This window comes from Arvicola amphibius, chromosome X (genome assembly GCF_903992535.2).
Source record: "Arvicola amphibius chromosome X, mArvAmp1.2, whole genome shotgun sequence".
NCBI classification, from domain to species: domain Eukaryota; kingdom Metazoa; phylum Chordata; class Mammalia; order Rodentia; family Cricetidae; genus Arvicola; species Arvicola amphibius.
Window position 1 is genome coordinate 17133860 of NC_052065.1, and position 23306 is coordinate 17157165.

General features: G+C 40.3%; 1 protein-coding gene across 3 annotated transcripts in view; it reads left to right on the forward strand.

Annotated features, from left to right (window-relative positions):
• The window catches only part of Clcn5 (chloride voltage-gated channel 5), a 165239-nt gene that overhangs the window by 84557 nt on the left and 57376 nt on the right, over positions 1-23306 (forward strand). For 2 of the 3 annotated variants that reach the window (XM_038316606.1, XM_038316605.1), the window contains one exon: positions 15126-15272. In XM_038316606.1, the coding sequence (XP_038172534.1) occupies positions 15126-15272 (147 nt within the window). Of the gene's footprint in view, positions 1-14529; positions 14585-15125; positions 15273-23306 lie in introns of those variants that run through there. The other variant, XM_038316607.1, reaches the window with a different exon arrangement.

Here is a 23306-nt window from a genome sequence, read left to right on the forward strand (position 1 = left end):
TTCCCACAAAAATATGTAAACTACTGCTACACTCTTACGGTTATTGTGCCATTCTGATCATTGTTGTGGCTCATAGAACCGTAGCTGGTTAGAGCTGTTGCCTTTTTCCTTCCTGTGGGAACTTGCTTCAACACTTAGTGTATTCATTGCAGTTCTAGTCGCAATAGCTAGGGAATAGAACCAACCCAGATGTCCATCAACAGATGAGTGCATAAGAAAACGTGGTAAACAATGGACCATCAGTCTGCTGTGAAAAAAAATGAGATCTTGAGATTTGAAGGTAAATGAATGGAACGTGAAAAGATTATACTGAGTTAGGTAACTGGCCCAGAAAGACAAACATTGTATGTCCACTCTAATATAGATCTAGCTTCAAATCTTTCACATGTTTAATTTGGAAAAGAAGTAGAAGCCTGGAAACTAGAGGAGCCTTTTAGAGATGGGGGCCGTGTTAAGGGAGGAAGGTTAGTAGCTTATAGGTAAACTGAACCAGGGAGGTGGAATACTGGGGTTGTAAAGGCTTAAGGAGGGAGAGCTGAAGGAATATGGAGGATAGTAGGTAGGGAGAGAGGTGAAGAGCTAGCCCAAAGGAAGGGTGTATAAAACCCTGGATGGAAGCCTATTCTCTCACAACTCAATTTAAAAATTACTTGAAAGATTGTAGAATACATACAAAATGAAAGACAGTGTGAGCATCCTGAGAGTCAAAGGAACAGGGATAGGAAAAGTGAGGAGGATGAAGGAGTAGTGGGTAGGTTAACTAAAATCAAGCATGTATTGAAACAGCCTTGTGAAAGCTACTAAACTAATTTTAACATTTGACATAAAAAAGAGTACAAATGGAATTACTCTGTATGGATGGGCATTGCTGCTCTCAGAATACATTAATATTAGGTGAAAATTGCAATGCAAGGCATGCAATACTTCTCTGGGAGTTATATGATCTTCATATCTGGGATAAACATGATATTCCATGTTTTTTAAAAGTTTATTGTATTTTACTTCCTTACTTTTTAAGACATTGTCTTACTCTGTAGCCCAAATTGTATTAGAACTCACTCTGTAGCCCAGACTGGCCTTGAACTTGTGTTGACCCTCCTGCATCTTTCTCTTTGGTTTGGTGAGTTGGGGCCATATACCCCACGCTGGTCTTGAATTCTTGGCACTTCTCCTGCCTTAGCCAGAGTACTAGATGTGTACCATACCTGGACTTGTGTTCTTTTTATGATCAAGTTTTTAAAAGTCTGAAATTTTTGTAGTATAGTATATGTTCTAAAGCCCTGTTTTCCATTGTGATGTCTAGCATTTCCTCTATTACTAACTTAAAAGTGATTCATGTATTTCTTTTCTTCTGGTTTATCAATTTTCTAATATTTTTGACCCATTGTTACAGTTTTTCTTAATCCAATGTCAGTAAAATTGATTATTATTTATTTTTTATGTATACAGTGTTCTGCCTGTATGCCTGCAGACCAGAAGAGGGCACCAGATTTCATTATAGATAGTTGTGAGCCACCATGTGGTTGCTGGGGATTGAACTCAGGGCTTCTAGAAGAGCAGTCAGTGCTCTTAACTGCTGAGCCATCTCTTTAGCACCTCCCCGCTTTGGTTTTTCAAGACAGGTTTTCTCTGTATAACCCTGTCTATGCTAGAACTTTCACTGTAGGCCAGGCTGGCCTTGAATTCATAGAGAACCACCTGCCTCTGCCTCCCAAGTGCTGGGATTAAAGGAAAGCATGTGCCACCACAGCCTGGCAGATTATTATTTCTTTATAGAAGATTAAAATCTATACAACTAAGCCTGTCATATTTTACTGAAGAAATTACATATATTAATATCTTTGCCTACTTACTCATTTAGATAATTTTCAGTAGCATGCTCTCAAGTTATATAAAGGTTGTCATTGGGACTTTAGGTTAGACTATAAATCTAAGGCAGTCTTAATGGCACACACTGGTAATCCTAACTAATTAGGATGCTGAAGCAGGAGGACCATGGACTCCAGGCTAGCGTGGTCTACATAATGAGTTCTGGGTCAGTCTGGGCTACATAGCAAGACCGTATCTCCAACAAAATTATAATATATAGATAAAATTATTCAAACGAGATGCTTTTACTGTTGCTGTATTTACATTTTCTAATGTATTGGCTGTGTCATACCCAGAAGACAGCATCTCCCAGCCCTTCTCTTTATCTTCTGACTCCTACATTCTTTCTACTCCCTCCTTCACTTTGTTGCTTGAGTCTTAGAGGGTTGTCACAAATGTTCCTTGGAGGATGAAAGCTTATTTTCAAGCACTTTAGGCAGTTATGTATCTATGCATTCACTCTCATTTGTTGTGAAGAGAAAGGTTCTCTGATTAAGACTGAGAGTAGCATTTGTTTGTGGATATAGAGATATATATTTAGAAGGCAGCTTGATGATATGTTAATTTAGCTAAACAGTAGTAGTAAATTCCCCTGTAGGGCATAAAACCTCCTCAGCTATGGCTTTATGTAAAAAATATACAGCTATATGTAAAAATAAAGCTATTAACTGTATTATTTAACCAGGCATGAATTCCCTTTGGGGGAGCAGGCCTCAGAACCAAGCAGAGAGCGATTTTTGCCCCTCTAACAGTCATGCCACTATTGCACAACTGGACACATCTTGCCTGACAGATTGTATTGTAGTTCCCAGTGTCCTCACCTGGGTAAGACCATTAATGTCTCTCTCCTCACCCCAACAGTATACAGTGAAGTGTCTTTTATGTTGAGAGCTGGCCAGCAGGGAGGAAGCTTCCAGCTCACAGTTTGATTTCTCTGTATTACACACAGGTCTATGGTGTCTTCAGCAATGGGTCTTATTAACTAGTTCTGGTGGGAAACCAAACAATATGGCAATAGCCTGTTTTGGGAGCCTCCTGTGGCCTCCTTGACCATCAGCTTATGAGTACTTTCTCCACACCTGGGACTGGAAATTTTGTTTAATATCTCATGGTTATTAGAGATAGCATTAGTCAGCCATGTAGGCTGTCACCCTTTGTATTTTTATTTGGCTTGTCAAATAGTAGGTTTTCATATAGATAAACAACATTCATCTTGGTTAACTCTCTCTCCCCAGCCCTTTGTCTCTTCCATCCCCTCTGCCCCTTCCCCTTCTTAAAAATTCCTCTTTTTATCACCTGTGTTCTGTTATATCTTCTCTCTTGAAACCTGTTCTACCGCAATGACCCTTTTCTAGTTTTCTGACTTTTGCAGCTATCCTAAGTTAAACACAAAAATCTAAAGCCTAGAACCTAGGATCTGTGTATTAGAGAGATTATGTCATGTTTGACTTTCTGGATCTGGGTTACCTCACGTAGTATAATTATGTCAGTTCCATCAATTGGCTTAGAGGTTTCATGAATTCATTTTTCTTTACGGCTGTGTAAAATTTCATTGTGTGTATAAGCACCACAGTTTCATTTGCCATCCATCTGTTGATAGATAGGCAGGCAGTCTCCATTACTTAGCTATTGTGACTAGAGCAGCAAAGAACAATGAGGAGGTGTCTCTTTAGGAGGTTATAGAGTCCTTTGGGTATATGTTTTGGAGCGACCCAACTGGCTTATTTGATAGATTGGTTTTTAGCTTTCTGAGGAACCTCCACTCTGGTTTCCATAGTGGCTGCAGCAGTTTGCACTCTTAGCAGTGAACAAGGGTTCCTATTTTCCCACATCCTCTCCAGAATTTGTTGTTATTTGATTTCTTTATGATAGCCGTTCTGACTGAATATGAGATGTGACCTCAAAGAAATTTTAATGAGCATTTCCATTATGGCTAAGGACGTTGAATATTTAGAATAGTTAGGAAAATTTATTAGTCACTTGCATATCTTCGTTGTCCTCTTTTTCAATTGTTGCTGCTTTTTAAACTACTGGCTATCCTAGCCACAGCCTGAGGAAATTCTGTTCTGTCAGGCACCAACTCTTTGAAAGCTACAGAGGGAACTTATTTGCATCTCTGTCCCTCTAAAGAACTCAAGATTCAAAGGTGCTGGTGGAACCCTGCACACCCCCCCCCACCCCCCCACCCCCGACCCCCGGGCTGAATAGCAAGCAGTTCACCTAGCTCACCTCCTTAGTCTCCCAAGAAGTCCTCCTGCTTCTCACCTCTCCTTAAAAACTTCCTGCCTTCTCCCTGCCACTTACTGTCAACTAGTTGCTGACTCAACCTCCTGACTGCAGGTGAACTTTATTAATTAAATGTATCTTTGCATCATTAAACAAATGTTCCAGAGCATAGACCAAAAGTAACACACCTTAAAATAATATTCTATAACATTTCTTCTTTTAAGAATTATCTGAGGGGCTGGAGAGATGGCTTAGAGGTTAAGAGCATTGCCTGCTCTTCCAAAGGTCCTGAGTTCAATTCCCAGCAACTACATGGTGGCTCACAGTCATCTGTATTGAGGTTTGGTGCCCTCTTCTGGCCTGCAGGCATACACGCAGACTATTGTATACATAATAAATAAATAACTAAATTAAAAAAAAAATTATCTGTAAAGATTTATGGCCCATTTTTATTGGGTTGTTTGTTTTCTTGATGTTTAGTTTCTTGAGTTCTTTGTTTATTCTAGCGATTAGTCCTCTGTTGTATGTCCAACTAACAAAGTTATGCAGCTGAGGATAAACTCTTGCCCCTTCTACCTTACTCCTAAAGTGCTGGGTTTAAAGACATCCAATTACAGGGTCATCTTCTTGCTTTAATAGGAATGATATTTTGATTCTTGGATTAAATTTCAATATTCTACATCATGTTTAAAAAGAAACCGTCTACATGGACGATTTTCAATGTTTTAATCCAGGATGACAGTAAATTAAAATGTGTTCTCAATATCTGCTTGAGCTAATCATGAGTTTATTTTTTTTCTGGTTTGAGGTTCTTTTTCATTTTTCCTTTTTGAAACCAAGTCTTGTTGTATAATCCAAATGTGTCCCAGACTTGGAGGGATCCTTCTGTCCGAGTCTCCCAGGTACTGAGATTACAGCATATCCTACCACACTCAGATGAATTTGACCTTTTAAATCTGTTTAAGGACTTCTGTTGGTCATGTTGGCATTGTCCTTTATAAGGGCAGAGGGTTTGTTCTGGCTTACGATATGAAGAGATCGTTTTGCCTTGGTCAGGAAGGCATGGCAGCCGAGTAAGCCACCAGCTGCTCACACTGTGTCTGCCAGATAACTCGCTAACATTCTTTTCTGTGATTCCAGGCTTGCATTCCGAACTAATTCCCTCCCTCTTAGACAGAGGGAAGTCTTTCAATGAGATTTCATAGGAAGTTTCCCTATGAATTTTATATGTAGTTTTCAAAGTGAATAGGATTTATAAACCTAGTGTTGTCTTTGTCAGGCCTAATAGTTCCTTATGCCCGACCTTCTAGCACGCTTTTTAGACACCTCGTTATCACACTTACTTTATTTTGGCTTTCTGAGTGTGCTTCTCACTGTGGATCTCAGCACACTTGCCAATGCAGTATCTGCCTGCCTTAACCTTGGTTCTGTGTTTACAGCTCATTTATCATACTTTTGAAAGTCTGTATAACAGAACATTTATTATTATAGCTGAAGAACTCTGAGATAAAACTAAAGAAAAGCTAGTCTTCTAGGAGAAGGTAGCATATTATTTTGATTTATCTGAAGTTTTAAAGCCATTTAATGTAAATTATCTAGAGTATGTCTTGCTTAGTCATCTGCTGGGAATGATCCAAACATTATAAATCTAGGTGGTCAATTCTTTCAAAAGTATTCACAGAAAAGATGAACTTGTCATTTGCTGCATTTCCCAACTGTCTCTGGCTGATGTGACTTCTTCCTTATCAACTGTTGCGCAAGTACAGCTTCTCCCAGTTTAGCTCTTTCTTTACGTCAGCTGTTTTCATAGTGTGGTTTGTGGGTTCCCAAGACCTTTGGGGGCAGGCTACAAGGTCAAAAGTATTTTCATGTTAGTGTTTACACATTAGTTTTTTGTTATTTTTTTTTATTGATTTTATTGAGCTCTACATTTTTCTCTGCTCAGCTCCCTGCCTCTCCCCTCCCCTTCAGCCCTCCCCCAAGGTCCCCATGCTCCCAATTTACTCAGGAGATCTTGTCTTTTTCTACTTCCCATGTAGGTTATATCTATGTATGTCTCTCTTAGGGTCCTTATTGTTGTCTAAGTTCTCTGGGATTGTGGTTTGTAGGCTGGTTTATTTTTTTTTTTTTTTTTGCTATATGTCTAAAAACTCAAGCATACATTGGAATATTCTGGAGGCTAGTTTATGTTTGGGAGAATGCAGTTAACTTTCAAGGTATGTTAATGTATTGGTATTGGGTTGAGTGTTAGTTTATTTTATTTGCTTGTTTACTAATTTGTTTATTTAGGCAGAGTCTCCAAGTCTGCCATGGAACTCACTATGTAGCCCAGGATGGCTTCAAAAATCATACCAGTGAAGCACGGTGATTGTCTCCTGGGGAGATATATGTGTGTGTGTGTGTGTGTGTGTGTGTATTTGCAAGGCTAAGGCAATCCTTTGGATTAAAGATTATCCCAGAGCTCTGAAATAAGCGTCTTTTATGTCACCTCAGAGATTAATATTAGATATCCATAGTTCATTTCTTCTTCTCAAAATATGATAATTAACCCAGAAATCGGAGTATAAACTAGAGTGGTTTTGAGCGCTCTGTTTGTGGCAGGCCCTGGAGAGCACAGGTTTTATGTACCCCTGTAAATTGGAGCCTAGAGGACACTTGCTCGGGTTTTTAGGTTCTTGTGTTCTTGAACAAAGAGTTGGACAGAGACACCTGGATGACAACAGAAAGAAGATGGTTTCTTAAGGGAAAAGGCCCTCAGAGAGTGTAAGCGGGCCCGAGCTGGAGAAAGTCTAATGGCAAATGCTCTGCAAAGGATTAAGAGTTTTAAAGCCCTGTACCAGAGACTCGGGTTATTTGCATAACACCCTTTTCCACACATGTTCTCTTACGAGTTGGGCTTGATGTAGAGGAATTTCTTTTTTTCTTGTGTCATCGGTTGCTTTCATATGCTAAGCTTGATACCTCTGAAAGGCCTCTCTCTGGCCCTTTCTCTTTCCTCCCCCTGGCTTTGAATAGACTGGGCATACAACAGATCGTTTTCTGTCTGTGCTGCCATTGCTTTCTCTATCACAGGAACATCCTAAGATTTCATTTTAAACAATAATATTCTTATTGCTTTATGTAAAACGCATGCAATTTATGCAGTGCCTCTTTCCCTGTGTTTTAGTTGCTTTTCTATTGCTGTGACCACTTAGAGAAGAAAGAGTTTATTGGGGCTTACAGTTCCAGATGTTGAATTCATGAACTTTATGATAGGGAGCACGGCAGCAGGTGGACACGGCTCTGAAGCAGTCGCTGGGAGCTTACAGCTTTGATCCGCAAACAGAAGGCGGAAAGCTAAGCAGAGTGATAACCGTCGATGGCATGGGCTTTTGAAACCTTAAATCTAGCTTCCAGTGACACACCTCCTCCAACAAAGCCACACCTCCTCCAACAAGGCCACACCTCCTCCAACAAAGCCACACTTCCTAAACCTTCCAAACAGTTCTACCAACTAGAGACCAAGAAGTGAAACATGATTCTAGGGGCTGTTTCTAATTTAAACCATCACACCATGCTTTCTATACTCACCTTTTTCATAATACCTGGTACCTGTACTTACCCAGAATGCCATTCACTGGCCAATAAATATTTTAGTGGAATAAAAATGATTACTGGAAAAGTCTATTTTTTCTCTTTGCATGTTAGTGCTGAACTATATTATATACTCAGTAATTTTATTTCATGCGATGTGTGTTTTTAGCTCACTCACATGTGGTCTTATATATTTGTTTTGCTAAATAAGTGTGCTGTCTCGTTTTGTATCTCAGCTTGACATAAGTTGGAGTCTTCAGAGAGGAAGGAGCCTCAGTTGAGGAAATGCCTTCATGAGATCCAGCTTGTAAGGCATTTTCTCAATTAGTGATCAGTGGGTGGTACCATCCCTGGGCCTGGATCCTGGGTTCTATAACAAAGTAGGCCGAGCAAGCCAGGAGAAGCAAGTCAGTAAGCAACACCCCTCCATGGCCTCTGCATCAGCTCCTGCCTCCAGAACCCTGCCCTGTTTGAGTTCCTGTCCTGACTTCTTTCAGTGATGAACAGCACTGTTGAAATGTAAGCCAAATAAACCCTTTCCTCTCCTACTTGTTTTTTGGTCGTGGTGTTTTGTCGCAGCAATAGAAGCCCTAACTAAGACAATTAGTTAGTTGATATGGGATTATTAATTTATTTGAGCCAACATGTATCAGTACTTCCAGTAAAAGAGGATGCCAGCTAGTTATACCACAAACTAACACCACCCTGTCCACACCCACCAGCTGGCTCTTGTCTTGGTCTTAGAACAGATTCTGGGAAGATATACTCCTCCTTCCTTTTTCCCTCTTCCTCTTTTAAAAAAATAATTTTTTCATTTTTTATGATTATATAATGTAATTGCATAATTTCACCCTTTCTTTCCCCCTCTAAATCTTTCCATATATCTCCCTTTGCTCTGTTTTAAAAGTTATGACCTCTTTTTTCATTAGCTGTTACATATACAAACACATTTGCATATACATGCATATTCCCAAATACATAAATTCAATAGTAAGTTTTACTGTCAGTGGCTTCAATTCTCCAATCAAAAGACAGTCTGAATGAATCAAGAAACAAAATCCATCTGCCTCTTTTAATGAAATCACCTACATTGAAACTAGAAGTAGCACAGTGATTTCCCAGCTGGCTCCACCTCCCTCTTCTGTTATACAGCTGCCACGCTTGCTTCCTAAAATGACGCCTTTATCATTTTGATCTTTGGAAACCACCGTGACTCCATTTGGTTTCCCAAGTCCTCCAGTTTCTCACGGACACTGTACCTGTATTCTAGTTAAGAGTAAATATTAGACAGAAATGTATCTCCAAGGCCTGGATCACTTCATTTCCGGAGGCCAAAATAACCTCTCTCCTCCATGAAGCCTTCTTTAGCTTCTAACTTTCCCTCCGTTCTCCCGATGCCAAGTGTATTCTTGTTCCAACAGTCCAGCACAGCTGTTGTGTCGTTTAAGGCTTTCCCCCTCCTAGATCATAAATTCCTTGAGAGTTAGTGACAGAGTCATAAACTCCTTTTGTATCTCCAGTTCCCTTCCTTGTTAGTGCAAGGTAAAGATTTGTTACGTGTCAGCCATATATACATGATGAGCTATTAACCCTCACCCCCCACTGGAATTCACTGCAGTAAACAGTGAACACCTATGCTGAGACTACATGAAATTACTGAGACAACCATGAATGGGGACCCAGTGTAATCACAAGACTAAAGTGAAAGAGATTTTCATGGGAGGTTGAACAAAGGGAGTTTTGAAGGAAAAGCCTGTTTGAGCTGGTCTTAGATGGATTCAGTATCATTTCAGCAGACTGAAAAGGGATAGGGATGGGGATGGGCAGGATTCCACATAAAGCAGCTGGCTTTTGTAAAGAAACAGAGCCATCAAAGTACAGCCATTCCTCTCTATCTACAGAAAATTGGTTTCACAACTCCTCTCCAAGATAGCAAATTCTTTATATAAAATGACATACAGTACATGCATGCAGCCTACAAACGTCTTTCTTAATCCACTTTCAATCTCCTCTAGATTGTTTCTGATATTTAATACTATGTAAATGCTACGAAATTGTTTGTTATACTAAATTGTTTAGGTAATAATAACGAGAAGTACATTTCTACCATTTCATCACCATAGACCTGATGTTTTAAAAATATTTTTGGTGTGTAGTTGGCTGAATTGGCAGATACAACACTCTTAGATACAGAGAGCCCACGTGATGTGGCCTCTTGGAGGTCTAACAAATTTGTGGGAGTAATAGTGTTCTGCTCCGAAAACACCAGCCACAGAAACACTCTCAAAACGTTACCAGCCTTCTGCTGCCTGACAAATTCTAGCAGCAGCCCCAGAGCTAGATGGGAAAATAAACAAATCAGACCCCCTTAGGTTATTCCTGGCATGCCCTGAATTCTGTGTGGCATCTCGCTTGTCACATCTACAGGCTTGATTTATTCCAGATATCCCATTCTTTGGACTGAAGCATTATAGTGAAGTCACAGATTATGGAAAGATCTTTGGACTTGGAGTTCCACTACACAGGAGTTCGAATGCCAACTTTAAAAATGTGTTTAGTATATGACTTTAGGGCTGACCAGTTTGTGTCAGATAACCAACAGACTCAGGTTATATTTATATAAATTGTGAGATATATATATATATATATGTATGTATATGTGTGTGTGTGTGTATGTAACAGTAATAATCAAGGAAAAAGAAACCAATTAGAGAGAGTCGGGGAGCATGGGAGGGGTTGGAAGAAGGAAAGAGAAGGGGGAGAGGTGATGTCATTGTATTTTAATTAAAATGTTAAAAGACAAGTGAAAATTTTTAATTAATTAATTTTGTGGTGCTGGGGCTTGAACCTGTAACCTCACTAGTGCGATGCAAGTGTTGTACCGCTGAGATACAGTCTCATCCCTTCTAATACATTTTCTTTTGAGACAGTCTCACTAAGTTTTCCTGTCTGGCCTTGAATTTAACTCTGTAGTTGGCACAGGCTTTGAATTTGCAATCCTCCGGGGCTCTCTTCCGGAGCTAGGATTACAGCTCAAGTGTCACCTTTAAAGTATTTTGTTTATTCATTTGGATGCTTTATTTGTTTTTCTTTTGAACATCTTTACATCTGCAAAATAACTGTAAGTGCTGTGTCAAAATGAATTACCCACAGGCAAATACCATGTTCACCTTTACTCATGGTGTTTATTTCCTTTGTTGAACTTCTTCTGTTCTTTCATCTGCTTTGCTTGATTTACTGGCTGCATCTTTCATTGGCCCTGACTTTCTGTACGTTTACTAAGGAAACATTTTACAATCCAAACATTGACCCAAACGCCTGCTTCAGGAGCTCTTTAATATGAGGGAGCTTAGCGTAGCTGGGTTGTCCCTGTCAGTGGCTTACAGGAAAGAGTTTATAAGGTCCCCATGGGGAAACTGAGGCATTTTCCAGCTACTCCTTTGTTGGATATTCTCTTGCGTCATTATTTTGTTCTAATGAATTCTCAGCATAATAAGTACACACATCTGAAACTATGAATACAGAATGCATTCCAAAACCAAACATAAATTATTTTTGGACTTTCTTTACTTTTCTTTCCATGATTTGTATGGTTAGTGCAGTTGCTGGAACTGGGTGCTTTAAATCACATTCAGAGTGAAACATATAACCACAGGGAAAGAAGGATGGAAAGGATTCTGTGATCGTGACCGTACAAATTCTTTGGCTTTCCTTCAGAAGTATCCACCATGAGTCCTCCAGGTGTTTAATTTTTGTTGTTGTTGTTCTTTTTTTTTTTTTCGAGACAGGGTTTCTCTGTAGCTTTGGAGCCTGTCCTGGAACTAGCTCTTGTAGACCAGGCTGGTCTCGAACTCACAGAGATCCGCCTGCCTCTGCCTCCCAAGTGCTGGGATTAAAGGCGTGCGCCACCACCGCCCGGTTTGTTCTTCTTCTTTTTAAAAATAATTTATTTAATTTTATTTTATGTGTGTTAGTATGAAGGTGTTAGATCCCCTGGAACTGGGACTACAGACAATTGTGAGCTGCCATGTTGGTGCTGGGAATTGAACCCAGGTTCACTGGAAGAACAATACTGCTCTAAAATGCTGAGCCATCTCTCCAGCCCTATCTATCTATCTATCTATCTATCTATCTATCTATCTATCTATCTATCTATCTATCTATCTATTATCTATCTATCTTCCTTCCTTCCTTCCTTCTTTCCTTCCTTCCTTCCTTCCTTCCTTCCTTCTTTCTTTCTTTCTTTCTTTCTTTCTTTCTTTCTTTCTTTCTTTCTTTCTTTCTCTTTCTTTTTATTTTGTTGCCGAGTCTCATGTGTCTCATACTGGTCTTGAACTCTGCATCCTCCTGCCTATTTTTCCCAAATGCTGGAATTAATGACCTGTGCTACCATGTTTGACTTCATTTAATAAATTTAAATTGAATGAGAAATTGAGTTACTTTGTTAGCCTGTCTTTTTTTAACTTATCAGCTAAAACAGAATTCATTTCTAGTTGAGAATTTTAGAAATCTAGAAAACCCTAGTAATTGAGATTGAGGATGTTTTTGTTGGTTCATTGAAAACACCAAATTCTACAATCGAACAGCCATTAACTATAAATACTGATGATGCTTGAATTTAAAAGGAACATTGGTGTTGGGGTGGGAAGGATTATGCTTTCTTGGGATTTTATGATTTGTGTGTAGATTAATATTTTTATTACTGTTTTGTTTTTGTTTTTTATTCTTGTTGAGTTTGAAGTGTCAACAAAAGCATAATGTGGCATTTTTAGGAAGTTAGGAATGGGGCTTGAGGAAGAAGTAAATAGGATCTATAGATACAGATTTAATATCTTTTGTCAAAAAATGTTTGAGTAATAGAACATGGTTGTATATGGCTATGTTCTCACTATTTATGAGACTGAGGAATGATAATTACAGGTTCAAAACCAGCCTGGACTATATAGTGAGAACTCTGTCTCAAAAGCAGCAACATAAAAACAGAAATGCTTGGGACCAGCTTGGGCTATGTAAGTGAGAAGTCTCAAAAACAACACAAAAACAGAAATGCCTGGGACCAGAAGTTTCAGATTTTGAAATATTTGTGTATGTGGTACCATGTCTTTGAGGTAAGAGTCAAGTATAAATGTGATGCTAATTGGTAGTCTATGTAGATTTTACATAGTACAGAGTATCATATTTTAGTACACCTCAGTTTGACTGCAACCTGTCAGAGGAGACCTGATGTGGGATTCCCCTCTCTGGACTCTTGTTGGAACTCAAAATGTTTGAAACATTTTCCATGTAAAAGTTTTGGATCAGTAATAGTCAATGTGCATGGCATTTCCTTAAAAGATGCACTCAGGTAGATGAAATTCAGGCTGAGAAACATCTTTTATCTCAGATAGACGGGAGCTGAGATCTAGTTTAAAGTACAAGGGTTGTTTATTTTCTGTTGTTTCTGGGGGAAACCTGTGCATGTAGCTGACCTAGGTTAGCAGATCCAGCCCCAGTGATGGGAGGAGATATGTGGGGTGTTGGAGTCTATACATAGGTACATGTAACAACAATTCATGGAAAAAGAGACCATGAATTTGAAGAAGAGGGAGGTGGAGTCAGTATAAAGAAGTTCCTACTGAACGAACAAATTTTGGGAAATTTGAACATGAGAATGACAGCAATGGATTATGATATATTGATTAAACAAGTATTCTACTTACATGCAAATACATAATGATTAAATACTTTTTAAGAAAGAGTTCATTAGTACCAAAATATCTCATCAGAAAATGATCACCGTTACAAAGAGACATTCTGTTGTTGTACCTCTTAGCAGAGGCCTAATCTCGGTACTTACAAAGTAGAGGTAGGAAGATCGGGAGTTCAAGGTTATCTTCAGCCACACAGTAAGTTTGAGACTAGTTTGAGCTAAGACCTTGTATCATAAAAAGTGAGAGATTGCCTACAAAATAACTATGATCTATAATCTTCAAAACTTTCAAGATCATGAACCGCAAGAAAGGGCTAAAGAAACCCATCATACAAGGGTACTCTTCTGTCAATTTTTGATAAGTTTATAGTTTTTTTTTAACATTTTACCCCAGCCTTGCCTAGAAATCATGGCAACCGTGCCCCATCCTCTCAAATGTTGAGATTATGTGTATGAACCCGTTCATTTGGTTATTTTTCCTAATTTTGGAACCCTCTAAGAGTTAGTTGAAAAACTACAAAAATAGGAAAGAATTAGCAATTCATGAAGAACAGAGCAAATACAGGAAAACACAGCTGTTAGAGAAAAACCATAGCTGGGTGTGTGTGTGTAGCTCAGTTAGCAAGTGTGAGGTTCTGAATTCCATCCTTGGGCATTATACCCCCCCCCCACCAAATAATGATGGAGTCGAAGATTGAATACCATATTTCTGGAAAGGGGGTGTATCAGAACTGATAGAATGAATAATACGTATTAAAAGGGGATTTATTAGGTTGGCTTATGGGATAAAGTCTGGATAGTTTAACAATGGCTGTCTCACATCTGACAGGCTGAGAATCCGGTGTTTGCTCAATCCAGGAAGCTAAACTGGATATCTCAGCCATCCCAGTATGGCACTGAAGGTCTGGAGGATGCCTGGAGAGCTCCTGGTCTTCGGTCTATGTTGGATGGCTGAGGAAGATGGGTCCAGTATCAGCCAAGGAATGTAGCAGTTGCAGCATCAGAATAGATGAACTTGCCAGCCACAGTGAAGGCAAACAGGCAAAAAGCCAAGTTTCCTTCAGCCACATCTTTACGTGGGCTGCTACCAGAAGGTGCCACCCACATTTAGGATGATCAAGAAAATTCCTCACAGAAATTCTCAGAGGCTTGCCTGTTAGTTGATTCCACATCCGGATCAAATTGACACCCAAGATTGACGATGATTAGCGATGCAATGGCAGCGAGGTTTGTAAGAGGAAAGCATGGTTTAAGCCATCACCCTTGATTGTAGCTCTGGTATATATTTTTGTTTTTTAGATTTCTTTTTAGATTTCTACACCTTATTTTACCCATATCAGTGCTTTGTTTGCATGTATGTACGTGTACCACATATGTGCTTGGTTCTCACACGGCTGAGAAGAAGGCAATGGCTCTCCTGAAACTGGAGCAATAGATGGCTGAGAACTACCATGTGGGCACCGGAAACCTAACTGAGGTCCTCTGCAAGCACAAGTGGTTTTAACCCTGTAGCCCTCTGTCCAGCCCCAGCTGCTGTGTATTGTGTGTGCGTGCCTCTGGGCCTGTCTGCTGCTAATTAAGTAGTAAGATGTTTATAACGCGTAGTGTGGTGAGTGCTTTGAGAAATAACAAGCCTTGAAAGTGAAATAAGCCCTGAAGGTGGCAGTTTTTACTGTGCAGTTATGTGTGCTTACCACAATAAAAAAGAAAAATTTGTCGGGGGCCAGTTGTTCATTGTGATGAGCCCAGTGTTTGTCTTTCTACACAGGAGCCATGGATAACAGAGGCTTTCAGCAGGGGAGTTTTAGTAGCTTCCAGAGCAGCTCCAGTGATGAAGACTTGATGGACATCCCAGGGACTGCTATGGATTTCTCCATGAGAGATGATGTACCTCCTTTAGATCGAGAAATAGAAGGTATCACTATTGCTAGTTTTGGAAATACTTGTAATTTGTATACAGTAGACACACAGCCTTGCAACTTGTAATACATTCTTGCTCCCAACGCCACTGACAGGATGTTGAAGTATCTCAACCTGTAGAGAAACTCCTTCTTGCTGTTCCTTTGCCTTTAGACCTATGTCCTCCCTAGTCCTTGATATCACTGATATTTTCTCTGTCCTAGTAGGTTTTGGCTTTCCTTTGAGGATATCACATTAATGGAATTTAAACTGTGTTACTCTTTGTGTGGAGGTATGGAGAGGGTGGGGCATGCATGGACCATGGTCCGCATATAGAGGACAGAGGAGAACTTAAGAATCAGTTCTTTTCTTACATCGTGTAGGTTGTATGGCTAGAGCAAGTGCCCTTCCCCACTCAGTTATTTTATTAGCCCTCTGCCCTGTGTCTTTTGGAGACTGATTTTTTTTCTTTTGGTTTTTCGAGACAGAGTTTCTCTGTAGCTTTGGGGCCTGTCCTGGCACTCGCTCTTGTAGACCAGGCTGGCCTAGAACTCACAGAGATCCTCCTGCCTCTGCCTCCCGAGTGCTGGGATTAAAGGCGTGTGCCACCACTGCCTGGCTGAAACTGATGATTTTTTTTTTTTACTCAGCTCAGTGCCTTGGAGATTTATTGTTTCCTTGCTGAATACATACCCAGGAGTGGGAGCCTTGAGTCATGGGGTAAATGTGTGTTTGACTTTAAAAGAAAGTGCCAAAATGCTGTTGAAAGTGCCTGTGAAATTTTGTGTCCTAGCTAGCTCTGAGTGTTCTGTGTGCTCTACATCTTTGCCTGTGAAATTTTGTGTCCTAGCTAGCTCTATATGAGTGTTCTGTGTGCTCTACATCTTTGGGAGCGCTTGTTAGCAATAATTTTTATTTTAACTTTCCTAACAGGTATGTACCATCATCTCATGGTTTTAGTTTTATTTCCTTAATGTCTAATGAGGTTTAACATCCTCTCATGTGCTTATTTGCCAGGCTTATCTGTCCTCTTTTGTGAAGTAGGTGCTCAAATCTTACCCACTTTTTATAATTGTATTTTTCATTAACAGGAAATCATCTGGAAAGTTAAGTAATATCTCACTGGTTATTTGGTTTCCTATTTACAATATCATTTCTGTGGCTGTGTACAGTGCTATGGCGTGGTTGTGCTGTAACCAAACTTCTATGGATACACATTTTAGTTATTCTCCTCTTTTGCTATTACAAGTAGTGCTGCAGTGAGCCATTATGTAGTCTCTGTGTGTGTGTGTGTGTGTGTGTGTGTGTGTTACTCATCTGTTGCTATGACAAAACGCCATGATTAATGCAACTTACCAAAGAGCTGTTGAATTGGCCTACAGTTTCAGAAAGTTAGAGTCCATGATGCTGGAGAAAAAGACATGGTATTAGCAACAGCTGAGGACTCTCATCTTGATCCACAAGTAGGAGGCAGAGAGAGAGAGAGAGAGAGAGAGAGAGAGAGAGAGAGAGAGAGAGAGAGAGAGAGAGAGAGAGAGAGACTCAGTGAGAAATAGAGACACACAGAGAGAGGTTCGCAGAGACAGGCAGGGAATTGGGAGTGTTTTTGAAACCTCAAAGCCCACCTCCTGTGACACACCTCCTCCAACAAGGCCACATGGCCTAATCCTTCCCAATAAACCCCACAAATTGGGGCCAGGCATTCAAACACGTGAGCCTGTGGGGGCCATTCTTATTCAAACCACCAGTGCATATGTGTATGTGTTAAGCATATGAGAGCATTTTTATAGCATGTCTCTGTGAGAATGTTAATTTCTTCTACCACATTGGCGTAGAATACCATAATTTTTATCTTTACATTGTGATCAGCTGAATAATTTTTATTATTACTTTTCCTTTTTTTTCTTTTATTTTTTTTTGGGACAGGGTCTCAATATGCTGCTCTGGTTGACATGGAACTTACTATGTATATCAGGTTGACTTTGAACTCACAGAAATCTGCCTTCTGAGTGACAGAATTAAAGGTCTTCACCACCACCTCTGCCATCTATTATCTCAAATTTCAGGGTTTTTTGTTCTCTTTGTTTTTTCTTTTGTTTGTTTTTGTTTTTGAAGACAAGGATACTCTGTGTAGCTGTGGCTGTCCTGGAACTCCTCTGTAGTCCAGGCTGGCCTTGAATGCACAGAGATCTACCTGTCTCTACCTCTCAATTTTTTTATTTTTTTAATGATTTATTTAACTTTAACTTTATGTACATTGGTGTGAAGGTGTCAGATCCCGTGGAACTGCATTTTCAGCCAGTTGTGAGCTGCCATGTGGGTGCTGGGAATTGAACCCGGGTCCTCTGGAAGAGCAGTCAGTGCTCTTAACCACTGAGCCATCTCTCCAGCCCTCTACCTCTCAAATTTCAGTTTTAACTAGTGAATTTGAACATAGTTTCTTGTATTTACTAAACAATTCGTCTTATTTTCCTGAAGGTTTCCTGTTCACGGGTTTTTGTTTCTCTAATGAACTAATTATCCTTTTTATTTGAGCCCTTCAAGTATTACTATTTTTTGGTGTGATGTTATTTAAATGTATTTTTCCATTTCTGTATTCTTTCTTTTCCTTCCCTCTTTTTCTCCCTTCCCCTTCCTTCCTTCTTACTCTGTAACTCATGGCGACCTCTAACTTGTGGCAGTCATCTCGCCACGGCCTACCCAGTATTTATCACACGCGTGAGCAGCTGGGTCCAGCTGCTTTGCCTTTTTAACTTCTTTATTTTGCAGGTTTGCCTTTAATTTATGTTGTAGCTAAGAATGACCTTGAATTAGTGACCTTCCTGCTTTTGTGTCTGCAGTCCTAGGGTTATAATAGGTGTGTGCAGTCATAGCCACCCTAATTTTTTTTAATCTGCAAGAATTGTTTTATTAGTCTTTTCTGTTGACATCTATGTTTCTTGTTGTACTTAGAAGGAACCAGGGCCTATGAGTATGATGCTAACCATGACAACATAGTGAGACCCTATCTTAAAGAAACTCTGTATGCATTATTTTATTGTATGATTATTTGTGCTATAATCCTGTAAGTGCTATAGCTCTTACAAGAAGAATCATTTCATGTCCATGTTTCTATGTAAAGGATTAGATTTCACACAAAAAAGTACATTTGAGAAGGTAGTATGTGACACCATTTCTGCAGAGACTTGAACAAATGCCCACTTGCCCCAGATAGGGAGCCCATGATAGCTGCCACCAAAGTCTAACTTGACAGACCAATGAGTCATGTTAGTTTACGGTGAGTACAGGGTCGCTTACAGGAGTAGAGCGAGTCAGTGACAACTGTGGCACTAAAGCCTACCCCAAGGTGGGTCCGCTTACGAAAACTGGAGCTCACTGCAAACTTGCAGACAGCTCAACAGATGGGGAGTAGCCTTTTCGGCAGCTCAGTTGGTCTGAGCTTCTTTCAGGCAACTTGACCACTTTCCCCTCTTCTAGGTGACTTGACTGGTCTTTGCTTCTTCTAAGTGACTTGCTGGTCCTACCTCTTCTAGGTGGTTTGAGTGTTTTCTGTTTCTTTTGCCAAGGCAGTTTGGCTGGTCTGACCCTCTTCTAGGTAGATCAGTTTGTCTGAGAGTATCTCTAAGAGTCCCTACACCTTCTTTGTGATTGGTGAGGGAGAGCCCTAGTATATCTGGTCAGTTTTAGGGACATCCTCGAATCTCTTGAGTTTTTACTTCCTGAACTTAAGGAGCTTCCCTGCAGGATAGAATGTTTCTCCTCCCCTTAGAACAGTGGTCTTCAATGTGTGGGTTGACCCTTTCACGGGGGTCACAGATTAGATACTGTGCATATCAGATATTTACATTATGGTTCATAACAGCAGCAAAATTGCAGTTATGAAGCAGCAATGAAAACATTTTATGGTTGGGGTCAGCACAACATGAAGAACTGTACTAAATGGTCACAGCTTTAGGAAGGTTGAGAAGCACTGCCTTAGAACATCCTGTTGTTTCACTTCCCCATAAGTCTCCCTTGTCTTAACAAACTTCCCTCCAAAGTGGAAAGTTTTAATCTTGGAGGGAAAACTGCTACACAACAGCAGATCTTGAATAATTAATTAATTGGTAGGAAGAAAAAAGTTCCAAGCAGAAAGACTGCTTTTGTAGAGGTATCAACAGGCATACTGTACAGAGAGATGGCAAAATAGAGAGGAGCCAGAATAGGTAAGTCACATCCTTGGGTGATGTGTTGCTAATTTTTATTGCCATAATCTAAATTATCGACATAATCTAGAGCCACTTGGGAAGGGAAAACCTCGAGTGAAGAATTGCCTGATCAGATGGCCTGTGACCATGCTTGTGAAAAATTCTCTTGATTGATGATTGATGGGAGAGAGCCTATCCCACCATGGGTGGCACTATCCCAGTATAAGAAAGCTAGCTTAGAGAGAGGGGGAAAGGAGAGCAAGAGGGTGAGGGAGGAGACCAGAAAATGGCATTGGATTCCCTGGAACTCAAGTTATGTATATGGTTATGAGCCAACATGTGGGTGCCAGCAATTGAACCTGGATCTTCTGCAAGAACAAGTGTTTTTTTTTTTTTAAGACTTATTATATATACAGTGTTTTGCCTGCATGGTTGCCTTCACACCAGATGAGGGCACCAGATCTCATTACAGTTGTGAGCCACCATGTGGGCATTGGGAATTGAACTCAGTACCTCTGGAAGAGCAGCCTGTGCTCTTAACCACTGAACCATCTCTCCAGCCCCAGAACAAGTATTCTTAACCACTGAGCCATCTCTACAGACAGAGGTAGAGTTTTTAAAAATGTATTATTTTGTTTTATTTTGTTGATAAAGAGTCTCAGATAGTCAAAGCTGGTCTTGAGCTCACCTTGTAGCTGAGGCATGTGCCAAGATGCCTGGCATTTTAAAGCCATTTCAACCCTCGTTTCACTAATAGAATCCACAGCTATAGAAGGTGTGGATGTAGAAATCCCATATAATACCTATTACATAGATAATTACCCATTATGATAGGTAATGGGATAGATGAAAATAAACCAAATAGTAGATCATAAGCGGAGAATGACAATCTGCTTGTAGTACTCAGGGTTGCACCTAGGGCCTCACACGTGCTGAACAAACATGCTACCACCAGGCTTCGTGCCAACTCCCCTTTTTAGTTTTTATTTTTAGGTAGTAATATATGCCTGTAGTCTTACCACTCTGGAGGCTCAAGGCAGGAAGGTCAAGAGTTCAAGGTCAGCCTTGGAATTATACTTTCATTAGTCAGATGAGCATAGAGATCCACCTGTGATCCCAGCACTCAGGAAGTTGAGCCAGGAGGATCACCAGTTCAGTGTCAGAATGAGCTACACAGGAAGACCCTGTTTCAAAACACTAGCAACAGCACAATAAATGCAAAATAAAATACATCAAGGATAGAGGAATGGCATAATGCTTACAAGCACTTGCTGCTCTTGCAGAGGATCTGGGTTCGGTTCTCAGCACCAGTGTGTAGGCTCCCAACCATCTGTAACTGTAGCTCCAGGGATTCTGATGTCCTCTATGGCCTTTGTTGGCACCAGATATATATGCAGGCTAAAGACCCATATGCATGAAAAGATAATACCCCAACACACTTTTAAGGAATGAGAGGAAAGGACCTGAGGACATGCCTCAGTAGGAGTGAACATAGCAATATGAAAAAGGGTTTCAAGCGTGGTGATGCATGTCTGTAATCCAAGCACTCCGGGGCCAGAGACAGGAGGATTACCACAAATTTAAGGCTAGCCTAGTTTACATAGTGAGTTCTAGATCCACGAAGGAGACCCTATCTAAAATAACCAATGTCCCCTCCTCCAAAAAGGATAATGTGGAAGATGGTTTTTTTAAAAAAAGCAGTTCTCCACCACTTTTCAGTAGACTCTAGAAGTATTATTTCTTGTAGTTCATTAAGATATGTCCAAGAGGCTTCTTTATATGAACCACATGCAAAAATTAGTTCACTTATCTATATTCTGTAGCAATGCATTTTTCATGCTTTCCTTTTGAAGTTTTCTTTCCTTATTTAATGTCTTCACATAGGTTTTCCTGGTGAAATAATAAAAGAAAAGGCCAGAAAATCATTGAAATATGGTGCATAAAATACTAGATTTTATACTAGGAATGATAACATGTACTTAAAAGAAGCTAAGCTCTGTGGAACTTAAAACGTTAGTTAAATTGGTTCATGTTTTCTAGATGGCTATATCGGAATTGATTTATGAAGAATGAATAAATCAGTTATACATGGCAAAGCTAAATGTATCTGAGATAGTCTGTAAATTAGAAAAAAATAAGCACACAGGAGGAGGGAAGGAAAAAGTGAGTTTGAATTACAGGCAAACACGCAGAGCTGTTGCCACTTTCCTGGGCAAGGCCAGCAGTGCACTCGTATGTGCTTTTGTTCATTCATCCGCGCGTTAGTCTCTATGGAGTGCTCATCCACGTAGGACCCTCGCGATGCACTGTCTGATAATCCCACTGAGTCATAGAAAGCGAGTCTGCCTTTTGGAGTTCTAAGCCTCCCAGGATGGGGTATGTGGGTGGATGGTGGCGGTTGGAGCCGTAGTGGGCGCAGCAGGTATTAGGCAGGATACCTAGCTCGCAGTCTAGATAGCATAACACTGTGTAGACTTTATGATCTTATCTTGTAGCCAGACTGCCAACAAATGATTTAAAAGCAGAGGAATGATATGATCAGATTTGAGTTTTGGAAAATTGACAGTGCAGAGGACAAATTGGGGGCAAATATGGGGATGGTAAAAACTGTACTGCTTTCAAATTCTGGGCAAAAGATCAGAAGGCTTGAATAAAGACAGAAGGAACCAAGAGGAAGGGATAGTGGGTTCCGAGGAGGCTGTGGGAGGGAAATTAAAAACAACAGTACTAGGGACAAACTCAGGGGTAACTTCAAAGCGTAGGCTGCTTATGGAGCAGCCTGTGTCCTCCCACGCCACCCACTGAGTCTCACTGCACCTTTCGAATGTGTCGGAGCAGGAAATGATCATAATAAGCAGATGGGATAGAATGAGAAACATAACAAGACTTGAAACCCACCGAGTAGACTATAAAGCGGTTCTGTTAAAATGCGAAGACTTCATGATTGCCCTTCAAGGAGAAATGTAACAAACCTTGCACTCTAGCTCCTGATGAAAGCCACCATCATCACCTCAGAATCTAGGCCCATAATCCCTGCACTCGAGGCAGACAGGAGAAGAGTGGATTCTAGGCTAGCCTCTGCTTCATGGGAAGACTGTCTGATAAAGCAACCCTCAGCTAGGCTTCTCCTCAAGCCATCTGCCATGAGCAAATGTGTGGGATTCTTCTATACACTTAGCTTGAGAAAATGGGTGGCTCTTGCTGTTTTGGGGAGCTGGGGGGCGGGGGTGGGGAGGCCTGAATTAAAAGTACCACGGGGCCACAAACCACATCAGCTTTAAATAAGAATAAACAACTGTTGTTTTGCTTTGGTAGTTTTCCTACAGGGTCTCAACGTTGTAGCCCAGCTAACCTAGTACTTAATATGTGGTGTAGGCAGCCCTCAAACTCAGGGCAGCCCTCTTACCTTATCTTCCCAAGTGCTGCATTATAGGTAGAAGCTACCCAGCTAGGTGCGTATTATGATGTCCTCAGGCTTAAAGCTTCCTTTCCTTTACTTCATAGGAAAATGGACAGATTTCAGAATTCATATCTGTTAACGTTTCACCCATATAAACTTTATTCAAGTTTGTATTTGATTCAGATTTACTTAGTGTGACTTCATGTCTCATCCAGATTATCGTATTAGAGAGAGGCATCTTGTCTCCTTAGGCTCCTCTTAGTGGTGACATATGCTCGGGTTTCCGATGTTCCCAGTGACTTACTTTAGCAGTGAGAGTGCTGGACATGGCGTTTTGTCTACTCTCTCCACACCATTTATCTTCCTATCATTTGTATTGTTTTATATTTTGGGTTCTAATCTATTCCACTTAATTTTGTTGCCTAAATTGTTCCAGTTTTGTCATTGTGTTGACAGTGTTTTC